Here is a 19,512-nt window from a genome sequence, read left to right on the forward strand (position 1 = left end):
AAATTTAAATCTTCTCTCCTTAATTTCCAAAACTATAAATATTCTAATCCAAGGCATTATTAGGATTCATCTCATCCAACCATTATATGAAATCTAAGATTTTATCTTGCATCGTCGATCTTCATGATTTCATGACAATTGTATTGTATTTTTTTCATCATAATTAATTACAAATTAAGTCCTGCAATAACTTTTTAAAAACTAAACAAATCATTAGATAATTTGACTTCACTTATTTATTATTATATAAGGTGTGAGACCTAACATAAATAATAAATAATCAATTGGATTCTATTGAAATTTGCGGAAACTTACTATAGTTTATTATTGATGTGATCCACCTCCACCATAAAATGCGCAGTCGGTGATATGAGATTTTATAATTAAAGTTTATGAATAATGTTCGGTACAGGACATAATAGTAGGTAGATGATATGCATATATGTCCATCCAAGTAATGGCGGGAAATAATAAGTAAAGGAGCACTTTTTTCGGAGGAATAAATTTTTGGTAATATAGATTCAGTGCATTTTATCAATTAGAGCAATATATATTAGAGGAGAGAAAAAAATTTGACAGAAAAAAGTTAAAATTAATTGACATGTAATATTTTTGTTAGTAGGATACACTAAATCTTTACTATACCAAAAATTTATTCACAAAACAAAGCAGGTAAGTCTTCCATTCACTTTTTGACATTTGAATTATTTTATTTTTTTAGTTTTTTATCCATACAATTCACATCCTCTCTCCTATTTTAATGGGTGGGTGGCACTCAAGGAATAGTGCGACCTTAGTACAATAAAAATTTCGCCCCACTTGTATGCTGAGACCGCAGTCACGGGACAAAGAGATTTTATAAGTTAATGAGTAATAGTCAGAAGAGTACAAGACACTTTACCTTGAGGATTGGTATGACCTGTATCAAAAACTCCAAACAATGAAAATATTATATGTTAAAAAAAATATATTTTTTTCTGTCAAAGATGTGTAACATTAATGAGAGCCTCTTTGGACTACCAAAAAAAAAAGTTACTTAAAAAATTACTTTTATACCCTGTTTATTTTAAAAGTGTTTTTTTTTATAAAAGTTAAGATTATTTAATTTTTTTTAAAACTAATTTAAAAAAAAAAATTGACTTTTGACTTTTATTTTTTTGAAAAGCTAAAATTTTTAGCTTATGAGAAAATGAGGTTTTGACTTTTTTTTATGATTTTTGCCTTTTTTTAAAAGCAACATTCAAATGCACTTAAAAAAAATGTCTTTTTTTGGAAAAAAAAAATAACTTCTAACTGAAAAAAAGCGCATCCAAACAGGCTCTTAAAAGTTAGGAGTGGCAACACGCTCGCTGGTGGTGAGATGAGACCCCATCCCCGACCTTATTTTGCTTTAAATATTTGTAGAGATAGAGTATTCTTATTATTAAATATTTTTATTATTAATTTATTATCAGTTTTTTAGTTGGATCTCATTTTTTGATTATCAAACAAATCGTAATCATATTTGTAACTTTATTTGGATTTAAATTTGATTGTAATTTATTATATTTTAAATTGTTATTTCTTTTAATAATTGGACCATATTTATTGGACCACAATTCTGATTGACTTTGAACTTCCTGAATCAATGGTTGATACATATGCAATAGGCCAACTGTAAGTGCATCACTTTTCAGCAGATAATCTCTTAAGTTTATAAAGTGAAAAAATAAATAACTTTTAATATACTATCGGTAATATATAGTTATATTAAATTGGTAATAAAAATATTTGATAGAAAGAATATCCTACCTTCCTGATATCTTTAACTGTTTCATATATCTCTCTACTAAAAATAAAACATCTATGGCTACCAAAAAAATAAAATAAAAAATAAAACACTACGCTGATTTAATAACCAAGACAGTCCTACAGGTGTCTCATTTTGAATGACACTGTTACTCATCACTCGATGCTCTTGTGATATTAAAATACTTTATTCTTAATTATAAAAGCAAACATCCAGTTTACATCAATTTTTTCGTTTTAAAATTTCTTTAAAAATGATTAAAAGAGTATTTTGAACATCCCTTATGACACCGCCCAAGAAACATCCTTTAACTTTCAATCTGGCAACATTAGAGCGGAATTATGTGAGCATAAAATAGTCCTTTTCTTTTTGGTAAATAAAATTCAATTTTGTAAATAAAAAAGTAATCGTATTTCACATAATAATGTGACACTCAACCAGTGGACTTTGTTCTCAAATTATCTCGAAAAAAAATTTCTTAAAAAAAAAAACTGATCTTCGAATCGCAATCACAAAATGAAGCTTAAACCATGTTTTCTAGAATGTAAGAACACACCCCATAAAATTTTATTAATATCTTCCACTTCAAAGTACAAAGAGAATGAAAAGTGAAACAACATTCAAGAAACAAAACAAAATACCAGAATAAAAGCGACATAACATTTCATAGACCAATAATGTCACAATAATATGTCAAGGTTTAGAACCAAAAGAGTATAGTATTGGTTCAAGATGAAGTGGTATTTTCTTGGTGACAGTGAGTCCATTCATCTCACTCATGTCTAAGTCCTGCATCAATACACCAGTTTTAGGTAGCTTCCAATCGAACCAATATAGAAGATTAGCAAGTATATACTCTGTAGAAGCAAGCCCAAATGAAATTCCAGGACATTGCCTTCTCCCAATTCCAAATGGGATCAATTGAAAATCTTGTCCTTTAACATCAACTTGGTTACCTTCAAATCTCTCGGGAAGAAACTCTTCAGGATTGTCCCATAATTCAGGGTCTCTCTGTATTGCCCATGCGTTCATAAATACCCTTGTTTTGGGGGGAATATCATACCCTTTTAGTTTCACACTTGATATTGTCTCTCGAGGAACCAAAAGGGGAACAGGTGGATGTAATCTCAAAGTTTCCTTGATTACACATTTCAAGTAGTTCATTTGATTCACATCATTTTCATCCACTTTTGATTTTTTCCCCACAACTCTTCTTACCTCTTGTTGGACTTTCTTCATGGTATTTGGATTCTTAACGAGCTCAGCAAAAGCCCATTCCAGATTGGTTGAAGTAGTGTCACTTCCACCGACGTACATGTCCTGAAATTATAGAAAAGTTAGCTATTCACACACCATATTTTTCATGGACCATTTTTATAATGGTGGCACTCAACGTGCAAACAACTTGTGATCACCATGTACAATTGCGGCGACATGTTAGTAGATATGCTATTGAAAAATAGTAGGTGATAGATAGATAGATAGATAGATTGAGAGAAAAACCATTAGGATTGCTTTGAGGTTATCTTGTGTAAGCTCAAAGTCAAGCTTCCCACCCTCTTGAAGTTGAAGGAGGATCCCTGAAAAGTCTTTAATATCGTTTTTGTCATCGTTTTTGTTGCTTCTCTTGTGTTGTGCAATTACCTCATCAAAGAAAGCATCTAATGCAGCAGAAGTGGACTTAATTTCTGAAATTAAGCCCGTAAGAACATCAATCCAACCCAATGAAGGGAAGAAATCGCCAACGCTGAAAGCTGCCAATAATTTCATAGTCTTCCTTGCTAGCACTCCAATGCTTGTAGTACCATCTGGAGTATCATATTTTTGTCCAAGAACACATCTAGATACTATATTGTTTGAGGCTGCAAACAACATCTCCCTTAGATTCACAGAGGATCTTTTACTCGCACATGCATCACGTATAGTATCAACCAACTCTGTAATTTCTTCTTGTCTGATGGAGTGAAAAGATCCCACCCTTTTCTGGCTCAAAAGCTCAAGAACACAGATCTTCTTTTTTTGTCTCCACTCCTCGCCGTAGGGTGCAAAACCAATATCCTCGTATTCATGGAGAAAGATTTTAGCAACTGTAGACTCAGGCCTGTTGGAGAAAGCAACATCATGTGTTTTTGTTATTTCTCTGGCCATATCCGCCGACGAAACCACAAGAGTTTTTGTTTGTCCAAGCTGCAACAACATGAGAGGGCCATACTTTTTAGAGAGTGTTTGCAAGGAGCGGTGTGGGAGTGTGCCTAGTTGATGAAGATTTCCAATAATTGGTAGCTTTGGTGGGGATGGAGGCAGATTGTAATTGTTTTTTCTTTTGAGCTTAAGCATGAACATAATAACACTTATGAAGCACAAAATAGAAAAGAAAAGGATTGATTTTGGCTCAGACGGCAATTGCATTAGAACTGATGATACAAGAGCCATTGTTCCATAGGGAAACATCACATACGTCTCGCAGTGGGCATCAGTCAGGAGAGGACACAGGGGACGACTTTCTCCAAGCAGCAGCAGAGGATTTCGATATTAGGCATGATCCTGATACAGAGAGAGTGGGTGGTGTAATTCGCAGGAACCCTGAACGTGATGCGCGTAACAGACCATGGCCTACTTATACTCCATCATCATAGTTTCCCTATCTATGCATTTTAGATGTGTTTGTGGATGACTGTACTTATGGATTATTGTAATTTACTGTTTTTGTTATGTCATGTATGGTTTCATGTGTAGTACTGCAGAATGATTTGTATCTGGGAACTCGGAATTCCCAACTATGGATATGGTTGATATGTATTTGGACTGTTATTTTCTGCATTTCAGGTTTAAGGGGATTGTCCAGTTTTCTGCTGTTATGCTGTCCGATTTTTATTTCACTTCTTGCATGTCACCTGTTTATTATTTCACTTCTTGCAATTTCAGTAGCTTGTGTACTGAACTAGATTTGCGATTACTGAAAGATAGATATTATATTACAATTTTGGCATCATTCCAACACATTAATTTGATATGCGTCTTGTAGGACATGCACGCCTATTATGTCCGGCCATCTTACATATACTACATTTAGTTCGGCTAGAACTTGGTTGGTCTTCAAGTTCGTCCATTTCATTGCGAATACGTGTGGATTTAGGACGGCCCTGTCCACGCATCATGGAGACATCAGGCACAAGCTTTGGACCGGGATGTGGGGGAATTCCATCTTCACTACCAATCGGCAAAAATGGAGAAGAGTAGACATGCATAATGGAGGTTACTGAGAATACCGGATCCACGTATTGCTCAACATCAAGGGCTACCTTCTTACATGATGCAATAACATGGCTACACAGGATTTTGAATGCTTGAAACTTACCACATTGGCATTTCCGATCAGTGAGGTTAACCGAAAAAGTAGACCCTTGGTCATCGACTTCAAATGAGGTGCGCGCCACATTATACTCCCGAACACGCATTGATGTTTCCCTCTCATTGTTCTTTGTCATCGCTTCTGAAATAACATTTGAGAAATGCTTTCCAATCTCGACATCTTTTTGTGCTTTACACCCTCTTTTAAAAAAGTAACGAGCAAGTCGACTATATGTGCATTTTACCAAAGAAGTTATTGGCATGTTCCTCGCTCCCTTGAAAACCCTGTTGACTGATTCAGACAAGTTAGTTGTCATGTGACCATATCTTCGTCCACCCTCGTCGTAACTCCGAGTCCATTTCTCTTTTGGAACAGCCTCAATCCACGCAGCGACTTCTGGACTAATGCTGCAGAACTCGGCATACGCGGCATCAAAGTAGTCTTTATTTGCAAAATATCCTACGAAAAAAAACACATATTTATATAATAAAGGACCCAATCGACAAAGGATTTACACAGTTTCATGTAACTAGTTTGCATATATAACCTAGCTTCTTTAGAAAACCCTTCATGTATTGATCCTTGAATCGTGTATTAAAATTGCTCCCCACATGACGAAGGCAAAACACATGGTATGCATTAGGAGGTTGCCATCCAATGTCTGGATTGGCCACTGCTGATAAAATGCTTTTGTGTCGATCAGAAATAAGGCTTATTCCAGTCTTACTGGTTACATGCATTCGGATGGATGCCAAAAAATATTCCCATGCATCTTTAGTTTCACTTTCAACGACCGCAAATGCGATTGGCAATACCTCATTGTTGCCATCTTGCGCTGTGGCGATCAATAATGTCCCTTTGTATTTACCGTACAAATGCGTACCATCGACCTGTATGACTGGTTTACACCATTTAAACGCCTCCCGACATTGACCGAAAGTCCAGAAAACACGTTGAAAAACCCTAGACCCAGTAATAACTTGTCCATTCATGACACACGATCCATGTTGAATATGGTAAACAGACCCCGGAGAAAAATTCAACATGTGCGCGAACCATCTTGGCAAGAACGCGTATGACTCGTCCCAATCACCGTAAATCTTAGCAATTGCTTTCTGCTTTCCCTTCCACGCCTTCCTATAAGAAACATTATATCCAAAAAGGGCAGTAACTCGTTCTTGTATCAAGATAACGGCCACCGACGGCGAAGCCTTCACCATGTCTGCATACAGATATAGAGCATATTTGTAATTAGTAATAATATCCACCTTCACATGATAAACACATAAATTGTCGCAGTACGAAAAATTCAACAATGTATATAGTACCTAGAATGGCCTCAGATATAAATTGTGAATCAAGTTGTTTGTTATCTTGCGAAAGGGTTGTGCTGACACAAGAATGTTTTCCACCCCATTTAGTGACTACCCAGCTGTTGCTATTCTTCGGTTTAATTGCCCTTACTCGCCAATTGCAGCCTTCTTCATGCTTACGACATTTCATAGACAACTTCGTGGTAGTACTCTCAACCACTACAGCTTCTTGATGCTCATTCATGCAGTAATGTTTTATAGCGGCTTGCACATCGCTCTTCAACCGGAACTCTTGTTTCACATACATTTCGTCTCCTCTTGTCCACTGACCACGACCTAAGCCTTCAACATCCAGTATGTCTTCGTTCGGATAATCCAAATTAACAGCCTCATAGTGTGGGATGTCATCCCAAAATGGTGTCACATCTACAAAAAAAATAAAAAAATACGATATGGCAAATATTAAAGCGATTAAAAAAAATTTAATCATTCAACACGTTCAATGGCTAACCTGATGTTGGTGGAATAACCGCATTATTGGACGCAGGGATAACTGTCTCCTGTGTTATGGGATTATCATGATGTTCATCATCTCCTCCATCACTATCATTCTGATCATGGTCATTTGCCAATAGAGTGTCTTCATCTTCCTCCTCATCTTCATTGTCAGGTTCAACATCTACCATATAGTCGCTTTCATCTCCATGCGCAATAGTTGATTGTGTGGGTTGGGGTACCGATGATGACGGCATTTGTGTCTGACTGTTAAGGTCTAACCCACGTGTCGGTGTTGACATTTCGTCTGATGTCTCAATATCCACGTATAACTCAACAAATTGAGAAGTAGTAGAGTTTTGGACAAATGTTCCAAGAAAAATATCAATGTCCTCATCATCAGTTAGATCAAAACCTGCATATTTGCGATTTCCACTTGGGACTCTACCCGTTATTGAAGAAATTACCTGATTTTGTTGCAACTTCAACTTCTGACGAATCTTCTGAAGTAGATCTTCAATGGACAAGCCTCGCACAATATACATTGCTCTTTTTTCCCCTTCGAATCTCAACCCGCCTACACCGTTAATTTTAGAACCATTATAATATACAAAAGACCGATATTGTTCCATTGTAATAATACAGGGGTGTATGCAAATAACACAAAAAGATCAGATGCAAGTGGAGATTAAAAAAAGTAAATAAACAACATTTGAATCCGCATTACAGCAAGTGACACAAAACCTTTTGGAAATTACACACACAGCAAGTGACACAAAACCTTTTCGAAATTAATTACACACAGCAAGTGATACAAACAAATTACTACAAGTAAAGAAACCGTCCGTCAAAATCATATACAAAAATAGCAAACATAAACCAAATTCCAAAGTTTCAATACTAGCAAACACCGGAAGACCTATATATAACCAGACAGGTATCAACCGTAAGTGTCAGTGGCGAGATTGACAACCGGACGCTACCCGGGAGGCTGGAACGCGTCACAAGAACTGCGGATGTGTCGCACACGTGGCTTAGTCTCGCCAACTGACATGGCGGGACTGGTACATGTCACAGCAGGTGGCGGGATACGTGGAAAACACGTGACATGGACTGACGCGATTGGTTGGGCTTCCTACGTGGCTTCTGATCTCGTATTTCTCACTGGCGGGACTTATCTCGTCAGTCAAACCTACGTGTTTGACTGCTCTACTATAATCATTCTTTTGAAAAGTGTTTTACGATGGAGATACATTTCAAAATTAACGTTAGTACGGATTTATTGCCAGGTGGGACGTATACAATAACTATAAAGATATTTTCAATATTATGAAAATATTAAAGATATTTCCATCAATAGCAGTATGTGGAAAATACTTTTGATATTATTAATGTACTGATTATTCTGTACATCTTTTAGAAAAAAAATAATATTTTTTTATTATCCTTATTTTTATGATTATTTTCTTTCTTATTTTTCTATTTTTAATAAAAAAAATAACTATTTCGTTGCATAAAAAGTTTACTCGACCTCGCATGCAATAAACAATCGTAATGTCTCCCGTAAACAATTTTTTTGCTCTAACATAGTAAATCCTTCCTCATTTTTTTATGTTTTGGAAAATGATGGGTCCATCTTTTTTTGGTATCACCTAAACCTTAACAATTCTTCTAGGAAAGGAGAAAAGCAAACTTCATTATTATTATTTATTATTATTATTATTTTGAAAAGCCTTTATTATTATTAATCCTCTTTTGACCCTAGGTACTACGTACGAATTGGTGTCATCTTTATTCTTCACAGCATTAGACTAAGTTTTTTGGTGGAAAAATAAAAGACAGGGCGGGGGAAGGAATAAAACTGTCCCAAAATCATTTTCACAAGGATCATTTTTCTTTGCTTAAAACATGTTATCCTTGGATTCCATCATTAAAAAAAACTCAGAATTCTCCTTTTTTACGATTTTACTATACAAATAAAATTGTTGATTTTAATGGAATCCTAACCATTGCATCAATCGCAATTAGTTTTTGGGTTAGGTGCCTTGCCACCTCCCCTTCTCAACGTTGTAATTACTGACCTTTATTTAACCATGATGGGAGAGATTGTTGATGGAACGTCTATTACCTTTAGTGTTTTAAAATCTCATCTCGTCTTTCGGGTTAATCCGGGTCAATTAACCTTGATCCCTCCCTTCTAAGAGTTGGGGTCACAAGTTAGACTCTATATGCATATCGACCTCTTCGACTCCCGAAACTCGGTCGGGTTCAGTGACTCCCGGTCTGGGTCAGAAGGGTCAAAGGGGTCACTGCATTTTTTTTTTTAACAAAAAAATCCATGAAACAACATTGTTTTATTAAAAAAAATAAAAATAAAAATGCTTCCAAACCTAAATTTAATCGTTCTCTTCTCTTCCAGTGACCTAGATGTCTTCAATCTTCACCTCGCTACCGTGAATCTTCTAGAAAAGGTTAGAATCTTACCTATTCAAATAAAATCCTTGCGGTTGTCGATGGAAAATAAAAACTCATTCTTACTTCCTTTAAATTTTTCTTTGTTAGGAACCTTCTCAAAAGAGGCGTAATGACCCCATTAGAATATGAGTTTTGTACTTTGGTATCTTGATATTTAATTAGGTTGTGTAATATTGACTTGTGGTTGTAATTGATGAATTATGTTAAGTATATTTTGAATCTTTGATGATTGGTGATTTATTTTTTAATATTTAATTTCATATAGGATATATATATTTATACTTTTTTAATTTATAAAATCGGGTCGGCGTAGTAACTCCGTGACCCCCCGGTTGAACCTGTGATCCCGTGAGCCTTGACCTCGGCCGAATCGATGACCGGACCGAGTTTTTAAACACTGGTTCTAAGGGAGACTTACAACATTACTCTTTTTATAAAAAAGATATATCATTTTTTTAATATAAATTTTGAATCAAATATTTTACACGAAGTAATAAAAATTATAAACGCATAAAATTTATAATTTTTATTACTCAATCAGTAACTTTTATCATTCAATTTATAACTTTTATCTCTCAAATTTATAATTTCAAAAAGATAATACGAGATCGATCCCAATCACAATAATTTTTTGGGTTAAAGTAATATCATCCATTATTTAAACATGCAATATAGGACTTATCACGTGTATCAGTTAAATTTGAGTTATCACGTTAGTTGATTTTCTTATAATTAAGAAAAATTCTAAGATTCTGATGGTAATATTGTAATACCCCACACATTGTGTAAGGATAAGTGAACAGTAGGAATAGACCATAACGGGACCTAGTTGCCTTTTATGAGTTTCCTATTTATAACGCATGTCAATTTGTAAAACGACTGTCCCCACACACTAACATGAGACTTTTCAGCGTGCTTTGTCCTCACTCGCACACTTCTTGGGAAAACTTCCCAGGATGTCACCCATCCCAGAATTGCCCCAAGTCAAGCACGCTTAACTGTGGAGTTCTTCCGTTCCGGGCTACCGAAAAGTATATGCATCTTGTTAGTATAGGTAGTACCAATTAATTCTTATAAGCTATCCTCAGTTGTGCTGTCTTATACCAGCACAACCTCTGGAATCCCTCTGTTTCCGGTGTTATTCGATTCATTCATGTACCCCCGCCGCTAGAAGCCTGCCAGGAGCCGCTCCTTGTCCGTGCCCTTGCGCACCGGCGATCACTCCCCGCCCTCGTCAGCGCCCGGGAAGTTACATGCCCACCAGCTTCCGCTTGGTTCGTCCTCGAACCACACCGTACTGGATGAGAGGCCCTTATCTGATACCACTTATAACGCCTGGCAACTTGCAAGAATCAACAACTGTCCCCACACACTAACACGAGACTTTTCAGCGTGCTTTGTCCTCACTCGCACACTTCTTGGGAAAACTTCCCAGGAGGTCACCCATCCCAGAATTGCCCCAAGTCAAGCACGCTTAACTGTGGAGTTCTTCCGTTCCGGGCTACCGAAAAGTATATGCATCTTGTTAGTATAGATAGTACCAATTAATTCTTATAAGCTATCCTCAGTTGTGCTGTCTTATACCAGCACAACCTCTGGAATCCCTCTGTTTCCGGTGTTATTCAATTCATTCATGTATCCCCGCCGCTGGAAGCCTGCCAAGAGCCGCTCCTTGTCCGTGCCCTTGCGCACCGGCGATCACTCCCCGCCCTCGTCAGCTCCCGGGATGTTACATGCCTACCAGCTTCCGCTTGGTTCGTCCTCGAACCACACTGTACTGGATGAGAGGCCCTTATATTATACCACTTATAACGCCTGGCAACTTGCAAGGATCAACGACTGTCCCCACACACTAACACGAGACTTTTCAGCGTGCTTTGTCCTCACTCGCACACTTCCTGGGAAAACTTCACAGGAGGTCACCCATCCCAGAATTGCCCTAAGTCAAGCACGCTTAACTGTGGAGTTCTTCCGTTCCGGGCTACCGAAAAGTATATGCATCTTGTTAGTATAGGTAGTACCAATTAATTCTTATAAGCTATCTTCAGTTGTGCTGTCTTATACCAGCACAACCTCTGAAATCCCTCTATTTCCGGTGTTATACGATTCATTCATGTACCCCGCCGCTGGAAGCCTGCCAGGAGCCGCTCCTTGTCTGGTCCCTTGCGCACCGGCAATCACTCCCCACCCTCGTTAGCGCCATGGATGTTACACTATTAAATAATACCGAAAATCGTATGATTCCAATATCAATAGTCATTACACATATCATGATAATCATGCTCCGTGAAGAACAATAATATTAATAAAGTAAAATCAAAAGTTGGATATTTTGTTGAAACAAATCAGATGAGAAAAGCGGTGGCTTCAATGTATGATAAAACAAAACCAACACCTTATAAATCTTATCTTCGACGTTATCAATATCGAGATGAATATACACCACTTATGCTTCTTTTACTCAAAAGTGGTTGTAAAATAATTTTGATTATTTTAGTTCTCCTTAACAGAAGTTAATTTTGTAACTATACTAGCAAAATTTATTATTAAGATAGGGGTGAGTTGCAAATGTAACTGATCAATTAGTAAATAATAAGATTTATTTCAAACGGGATTATGATAACATATAAAATCAATATATTTATCCACAAGGGTTAGCCTAGTGGTGTGGGGTGTGTGTTAGGTTGTGTAGTGTAGTGGTATGTGTTCAATTCCCATGTAATGAAAAAAAAAACTAAAATCAATATATTTATTTTTGGAGACGGATCCGTTTACAAACTTTTATTGAAATTTTTTTACAAATTACACTATGTTCTCCCGGGAGAACATAGTATAACCAGTGTTATCTCAGGACTACATAATGTTATCCGTTTACACATCAAAGTTATGATCATTAATTGACATGACATGTCAAATCAACCGCTTCTAAGCACTTTAGTGACAATTACCAACTATAATAAAAGATAATTAGAAGTTATTACTTTTGGCCTCAAGTAAATAGGACCAGTGATCCATTTGCCACACTTCTCAATCTTAATTACCTATATGCCATGCCAACAATGTTATTTGTCAAACTGTCACGTTGGGTAGTTCGCTGGCCAAAGGGGCGAACTCTGCATGCTGAGTTGTCAAGTTTTTGGTGGTGCACTTGTTCGCTACCTGGTGTAGCGAACTAGTCTGCAATAAATGCTCCTGAACGTTACAACATGCAGAGACACGTGGCAATCATGCAGACAGTTCGCTGGTGTGGCTGGCGAACTCTTCACAACGGCTACATTGCCACTTGTCAAGCATGCAACTAGTTCGCTAGGGGGCAGTGAACTAGGTGCAACGGCTACCCCCAGCCCCCCTCTATATAAACCCCCTCTCTCCCTATTTCCCCATCCCCATCCACTCTCTCCATCTCCTCTCTCTCTCTCACTCTATCTCTTTAATATTTTGTCTTGTCATCTTCTATTATTGTGTTGTTTTGTCTCCATTCAAGGTTAGTATATTATGAAATTAGTTTTTTTATAGCTTTATGTATTAAATTGAAATGTTGTTGTTAATAAATATTTTTAGCATGAAATCTTAGGTTAGATGACTTTATAGCTTTATGTATTGTATGTAAATGTTATTAATAAATATTATTAGCATGAAATCTTAGGTTAGATGACACAATTGTGACTGTATAAAATTATTAGTATGGTGCAATATTATTTTAATTAGTAATTAATAATTTATAATTGGGCATTAGTTTATGAAATATTATTTGTTAAAGTTGTTTAATTTAGTAATTTATAATTCGGCATTACTTTATAAAATATTTATATTAATGTTGTTAAATTTAGTAATGAATAATTTGTAATTAGGGAGTAGTTTATAAAATATTGTTTGTTATTGTTCTTAAATTTAGTAATTAATAATTTATAATTAGGCATTAGTTTATAAAATAATGTTATTAATGTTGTTAATTTTAGTAATTAGTAATTTATAATTACACATTAGTGTATAAATTATTTATATTATTGTTGTTAATATTAGTAATTAGTTATTTATAATTAGGCATTAGTTTATAAATTATATTTTTTAATGTTACTACCAACTTAGTAATTAAAAATTTATAAATAGGCATTACTTTATAAAATGTTGTTATTAATGTTGTTAATTTTAGTAATTTAGTAATTAATAATTTGTTATTAGGGAGTAGTTTATAAAATATTGTTTGTTATTGTTCTTACATTTAGTAATTAATAATTTATAATTAGGCATTAGTTTATAAAATATTGTTATTAATGTTGTTAATTTTAGTAACTGGTAGGGATGGAACTTTGCGTGCTTGACTCTCCACCAGTGTTTAGTTCCGCATACAACTCGATGTATGACGACTCTTCGTGCTGTCGAAATGCATCAACTACTAATGAGACATCTTCATCTTCCACAACCTCCACAGCAACCCACTGCACCGGGTTACCAGAGGCGCATCTAGCAATCAGTCGAGACATGGATTGACCTCGTTGTAGTTTCAACTTCTTGTATATTATTTTCTTCACCTCAACAAATTTGCAAAGTGGACTCATGCGGAACATCTTCGTATCTCTTTCAAACACTTGACCATTCGGTCCAAAATATCTTCTCCCATTGTAATATAGAATGCATATTAAATCATTGTTATTCTCACTTATTATGTACTTAAATGGCAAAAAATAACAACAAACAAAGGTTCTTTTAAAAGAAAAACGCAGAAGAATGACAGTATTTGGGTGTGGGGAATAGGTTGGTATATATAGAACCAAGTTCGCTATATAAGCCAGCGACCTGTAACTGTCGGCAGGTAGTTCGCTGCTTGGGCCAGCAAACTGTGTCTGAGGCTGCCACATGCCAGCTAGTTCGCTAGGGTTAAGGGCGAACTCTGGGGGTGTTTCCACGTGGCAATTAGTTCGCCCAAGGGGACAACGAACTTTGTAAAGCTGTCAGCATTTATTGCAGACTAGTTCGCTACACCAGGTCGCGAACTAGTGCACAACCAGAAACTTGACAACTCAGTATGCAGAGTTCGCCCCTTTGGCCAGCGAACTACCCGACGTGGCAGTTTGGCAAATAACACTGTTGGCGTGGCATATAGGTAATTAAGATTGGAAAGTGTGGCAAATGGGTCACTGTTCCAAGTAAATACATGAATTTATCCCACTAAAAATAATCTCGCGGCTGAAAATATATTTATATCTCGTTATTCATTGTAAAATATAAGCAACGGGACAAAGGGACAACTAATCTGGACCATTATTAGGAACCACAAAAGGCCTATGGAAACAACAACCCAACACAGGATAAAAGCCCAAACTAAATGGTTAACTAATAAGAAAACGTATCTGATACGCTGACACAAAATTTTGCAAGCTATTCAGTAGCACAGACAACTAGGCTCTGGCAGCATAGGTCTGTCAACCTCCTCACGCAGCCAATGAATGAACGACAAAGACAAGATCTAAGACTCAGCAATATAACTCACCAATAGACATCTCCGTAAAGGATAGGACAAAAAGGTCACAAAATCAAGCCAATCAAAAGGCATATCAACCATACCACCACACTAAGGCAGTATGCTGAGTCTACAAGCAGGTCACGCCGTATACTATAAATAAAGAGGCCAAGACCCAGGTACATTCATCTTATCTATTATACTAAAAACCCATTACTCAAATATCGATTTGAGCGTCGAAGTGCTTTATAAGTATCCCTTCTTGTTATAATCAAAATACACTTCAACAGTATTGGAGATCCTACCTGGAAACATTATCGCGTATAATAAAGTAGAGATCTCGCTATGTCCAACCTTTGCATTAGAGGTGGCAAAGTGGGCGGCTCGGTCCGGCCCGCTCCACCCCGCCATCAATGCGCCAAAAAATGAGCCAGCCCACGCCGCCCTTATTTTGAAAGTGAGCTGAAAAATTGAGCCTGTCCCGCCCCATTTGGCGGGTTGGGCGGGTTGCCCCAAGCTTATTTTACACTGACCCGCCTCGGCCCGTCTATGCCCGCCATCAACCCGTCAAAAAATGAGCCCGCCCTACCCCGCTTTTGATATGGGTTGAAAAACTCAGCCCGCCCCGCCCCGTTTAGCCGATGGGGCGGGTTGGCCTGCCGAGTCGAGCCAGTTTTGTCGGCTCTACTTTGCATCAAGCAATACCTATTAGGAGCAAATTCAACTACGGGTATGCATGGGTCGAATTGAACTGATTTTTTTGAAAAATCGAACCGAATTTGTTTAAATGGTTCGGTTTGAAATCGATTCGGTTCAAAAGTAATCCAGTTCGGTTGGAAACATATCGGTTTGGTTCGGGATAGATTCGGGTCGACCTTACTCTGAAAAGGAAAGAAATTAAAAATTAAAGAAATAAAATAATAAAAATCAGTTTGGTTCGTTTCAAAACAATTCGGTTTATGAACTGATTCTTTAAAAATATTTTCGGTTCATGAACTGGTTCTTAAAAATCAGTTATTTTAAGTGCAGTTCAATTTAGTTCAAAGTTCAGTTTAATTTTTTAGTTATTTTGTACATCCTTAAATTTAACCATGTATGATTTGGCCCAAATTCTTTTAATCTAATAAGAAACATTGCTAGCACTGAGTGTATCAAATAATTGAACTAGATGGATGATATAGAACATATTCCATTCGATTATCATGCTAGTGTATCAATAAAGAATACAAAAGTGGATCAGATGCTTAATAAAATATTCACAATTAAAATTTGAGGAGGGATATTCTCACTACCAAAATTTTCCACTACCAACTTACTACCTATCTAATCACCATTAGATTAACATTTTCTCTCTCTTCAAAACTTTTTAACATTCTCTCTTTTTGATCCAATGGTGATGTGATGGATAGTAAGCTAGTAGTAAGAATTTTTGGTAGTTAGAATATCCTCACTCTTAACATTTTTGAAATTGAAACTATGTTTTCTAAAAGGGATTATAACTTCTTACACTATCAACAAACCCCTACCTACGACTACATCTGTTAAAAATTGAATGCCAGTTCCTTTGAAAGGATATTAAATACTCGAATCTTAATGGGGCACAACATATTTGTTCAGGCATTATCTTATGAACTTCCTACGGAGACAAAACAGAATAATACAAGAATATTAATTGGTCCATATAATTCAGGCAAGACTAATTCATCTTCATCTAATTGCTCGTTGTCGATACTGTGTTAATTCATAGGACTTAACCCAAAACATTGCATGCTTCTGGGCCTCTAGCACATCAACTGCATAATTGGAAGATCCCTGCAGCAGAAATTAAGAATTAGGTTGTTTTAGTTTAAAAAATTCGAAGAGAAAATAATGAGAAGTTAAACATATTTTTATAGTAAATATTATAGAATAAAATGATTCAATAATTGTCCCTAATTATTATTTATGAGGCTTAATAATCATAATAAGTGATTAAGAATGCTGAAAGTCGTTTTTCGGAAGAAAAGTGCAGATACCGGTTCTGCTAGTCGGTATAAATGCGTGCCGAAAAAGTATCCCGGAAAATTAATGTAAGTGCATGATAATTACTAGAATAATATTTAGGACTTGTAAAACGAGTTTCAAGTCCAGATAATGAGAACTGGTGCTGGAAACCGGTACTGGCTTGGAAAAGCGCATACCAGAAAAGTGCTCAGAAAATTATAAGAAAAATATGATAAATATTAGAAAATTATCAACCTTGAGCTTCAACTCAGCCCAGCTAAGGGCTTCAATTTTATTAGCTCGGCCTCAGCCTTGAGTTCAGCCCAGCCAAGGGCTTCAAGTTTAACAGGCCAACCTTAAATTAAAAACCCACCGCAAATGAAGCGGGGTTCAAAATAAGAAAACCACGACGTAAGAAGCCGAGTTTAGATAATAAGGCCACCGCGAAAGAAGCTGGGTTCAAATTAAAAGACCGCGGCATAAAAAGCCGGGTTAAGATAAAAAAAGCCTCCACAAAAGAAAGAGGGCACAAATTAAAAGACCACGGCATAGGAAGCCGGGTTCAGATAAAAAAGCCTCCGCGAAAGAAGCAGGACTCAAATTAAAAGACCACGGCGTAAAAAGTCGAGTTCAGATAAAAAAGCCTCTGCGAAAGAAGCAGCACTCAAATTAAAAGACCACGGCATAAAAAGCTGGGTTAAGATAAAAAAGTCCTCCACGAAAGAAAGAGGGCTCAAATTAAAAGACCACGGCGTAGAAAGCTGGGTTCGGATAAAAAAGCCTCCGCGAAAGAAGCAGGACTCAAATTAAAAGACCACAGCGTAAAAAGTCGCGTTCAGATAACAAAACCTCCACGAAAGAAGCGACACTCAAATTAAAAGACCACGGCGTAGAAAGCCGGGTTCAGATTAAAAAGCCTCCATGAAAGAAACGGGGCTCAAATTAAAAGACGACGGTGTAAAAAGTCAGGTTCATATAAAAAAGCCTCTGCGAAAGAAACATGACTCAAATTAAAAAACCACGGCGTAAAAAACCGAGTTCAAATAAAAAAGCCTCCGCGAAAGAAACGGGGCTCAAATTAAAAGACCACAGCGTAAAAAGTCGGGTTCAGATAAAAAAGCCTCCGCGAAAGAAGCGAGGCTCAAATTAAAAGACCACGACATAGAAAGCCGGGTTCAAATTAAAAAGCCTCCGCGAAAGAAGCGAGGCTCAAATTAAAAGATCTCGGCGTATAAAGCCAGGTTCAGATAAAAAAAGCCTCCGCAAAAGCAGGGCTCAAATTAAAAGACCATGGTGTAAAAGCCGGGTTCAGATAAAAAAAATCCTCCGTGAAAGAAGCGGGACTCGAATTAAAAAATCACGGCGTAAAAAGCCTAGTTCAGATAAAAAAGGCCACCAATGGCTTCAAATTTAAGAGTTCGACCTCAGCCTTGAGCTCATCCCAACGAAGGGATTCAAGATTAAAAGTTCAGCCTCAGCCATGAGCTCATCTCAGCTAAGGGATTCAAGTTTAAAAGCTCAGCCTCGACCTTGAGCTCCAACTCAACCTAGTGAAGGGCTTCAAGATTAAAGCTCGACCTCAGCCTTGAGCTTGAACTCAACCCAGTGAAGGGCTTCATGATTATCAACTCAGCCCAATGAAGGGCTTAAAGTTTAAAAGCTCGGCCTCAGCCTTGAGCTTCATCTCAGCCCAGCTAAGGGCTTAAAGTTTAAAAGTTCGACCTTAGCCTAGAGCTTCAACTCAGCCCAATTAAGGGCTTTAAGTTTAATAATTCAGCCTCAGCCTTGAGCTCCAACTTAGCCCAGTGAAGGGCTTCATGATTATCAGCTTGGCCTCAGCCTTGACCTTCAACTCAGCCCAGTGAAGGGCTTCATGATTATTAGCTCAACATCAGCTTTGAGCTTCAACTCAGCCCAACTAAGGGTTTCAAATTTATTACCTCAGTCTCAGCCTTGAGCTCAGCCTAACAAAGGGCTTTAAGTTTAATAGCTCAGCCTTGGCCTTGAGCATCAACTCAGCCCAACTAAGGGTTTCAAATTTATTCGTCTCAGCCTCGATCTTTAGCTCAGCCCAATAAAGGGCTTTAAGTTTAATAGCTCATCCTTGGCCTTGAGCTCCAACTCAGCCTAGTGAAGGGCTTCAAGATTAAAGCTCGGCCTCAGCCTTGAGCTTCAACTTAGCCCAGTGAAAGACTTCATTATCATCAACTTAGCCCAGTATAGGGCTTCAAGTTTAAAAGCTCGACCTCATCCTTGAGCTCCAACTCAGTCCAGTGAACTCAGCCTAGTGAAAGGCTTCATGATTATCAACTCAGCCCAGTGAAGGGTTTAAAGTTTAAAAGCTCGGCCTCGGCCTTGAGCATCATCTCAGCCCATCGAAGGGCTTAAAGTTTAAAAGCTCGGCCTTAGCCTAGAGCATTAACTCAGCCCAACTAATGACTTTAAGTTTAATAGCTCAGCCTCGGCCTTGAGCTCCAACTCAGCCCAGCCAAGGGCTTCAAGATTAAAGCTTGACCCTGGCATTGAGCTTCAACTGAGCCTTAGCCATAGCTTCAGGCTCCGAGATCAAAACGAAGACAGAAAAGGAGAGATTTGATCCTAGCAAAAGGATCACACCCCGATCCGAAAAAAAGAGATGAAATTG

The 19,512-nt window shown here is 37.2% G+C and overlaps 2 protein-coding genes across 2 annotated transcripts; both read right to left on the bottom strand.

Annotated features, from left to right (window-relative positions):
- Positions 1-2,474: 2,474 nt before the first annotated feature.
- On the bottom strand, positions 2,475-4,222 carry LOC133294852 (cytochrome P450 71A1-like). Its single transcript, XM_061493608.1, has 2 exons — positions 3,293-4,222; positions 2,475-3,109 (listed from the first exon to the last, which is right to left on the bottom strand). Exons 1-2 carry the CDS (start codon positions 4,220-4,222, stop codon positions 2,483-2,485), a joined length of 1,557 nt encoding a protein of 518 aa, XP_061349592.1. The 3' UTR covers positions 2,475-2,482.
- A 569-nt stretch (positions 4,223-4,791) lies between these two features.
- On the bottom strand, positions 4,792-7,494 carry LOC133294850 (uncharacterized). The gene is made up of 4 exons (XM_061493605.1): positions 6,966-7,494; positions 6,470-6,880; positions 5,689-6,363; positions 4,792-5,600 (listed from the first exon to the last, which is right to left on the bottom strand). The coding sequence occupies exons 1-4, from the start codon at positions 7,492-7,494 to the stop codon at positions 4,792-4,794; spliced, it is 2,424 nt and encodes an 807-aa protein (XP_061349589.1).
- Between the last annotated feature and the right edge of the window lie 12,018 nt (positions 7,495-19,512).

The sequence above is a fragment of the Gastrolobium bilobum genome, unplaced genomic scaffold, assembly GCF_033153095.1.
Source record: "Gastrolobium bilobum isolate Gb01-03AN ecotype WA unplaced genomic scaffold, APGP_CSIRO_Gbil_v1 utg24964, whole genome shotgun sequence".
NCBI lineage: Eukaryota > Viridiplantae > Streptophyta > Magnoliopsida > Fabales > Fabaceae > Gastrolobium > Gastrolobium bilobum.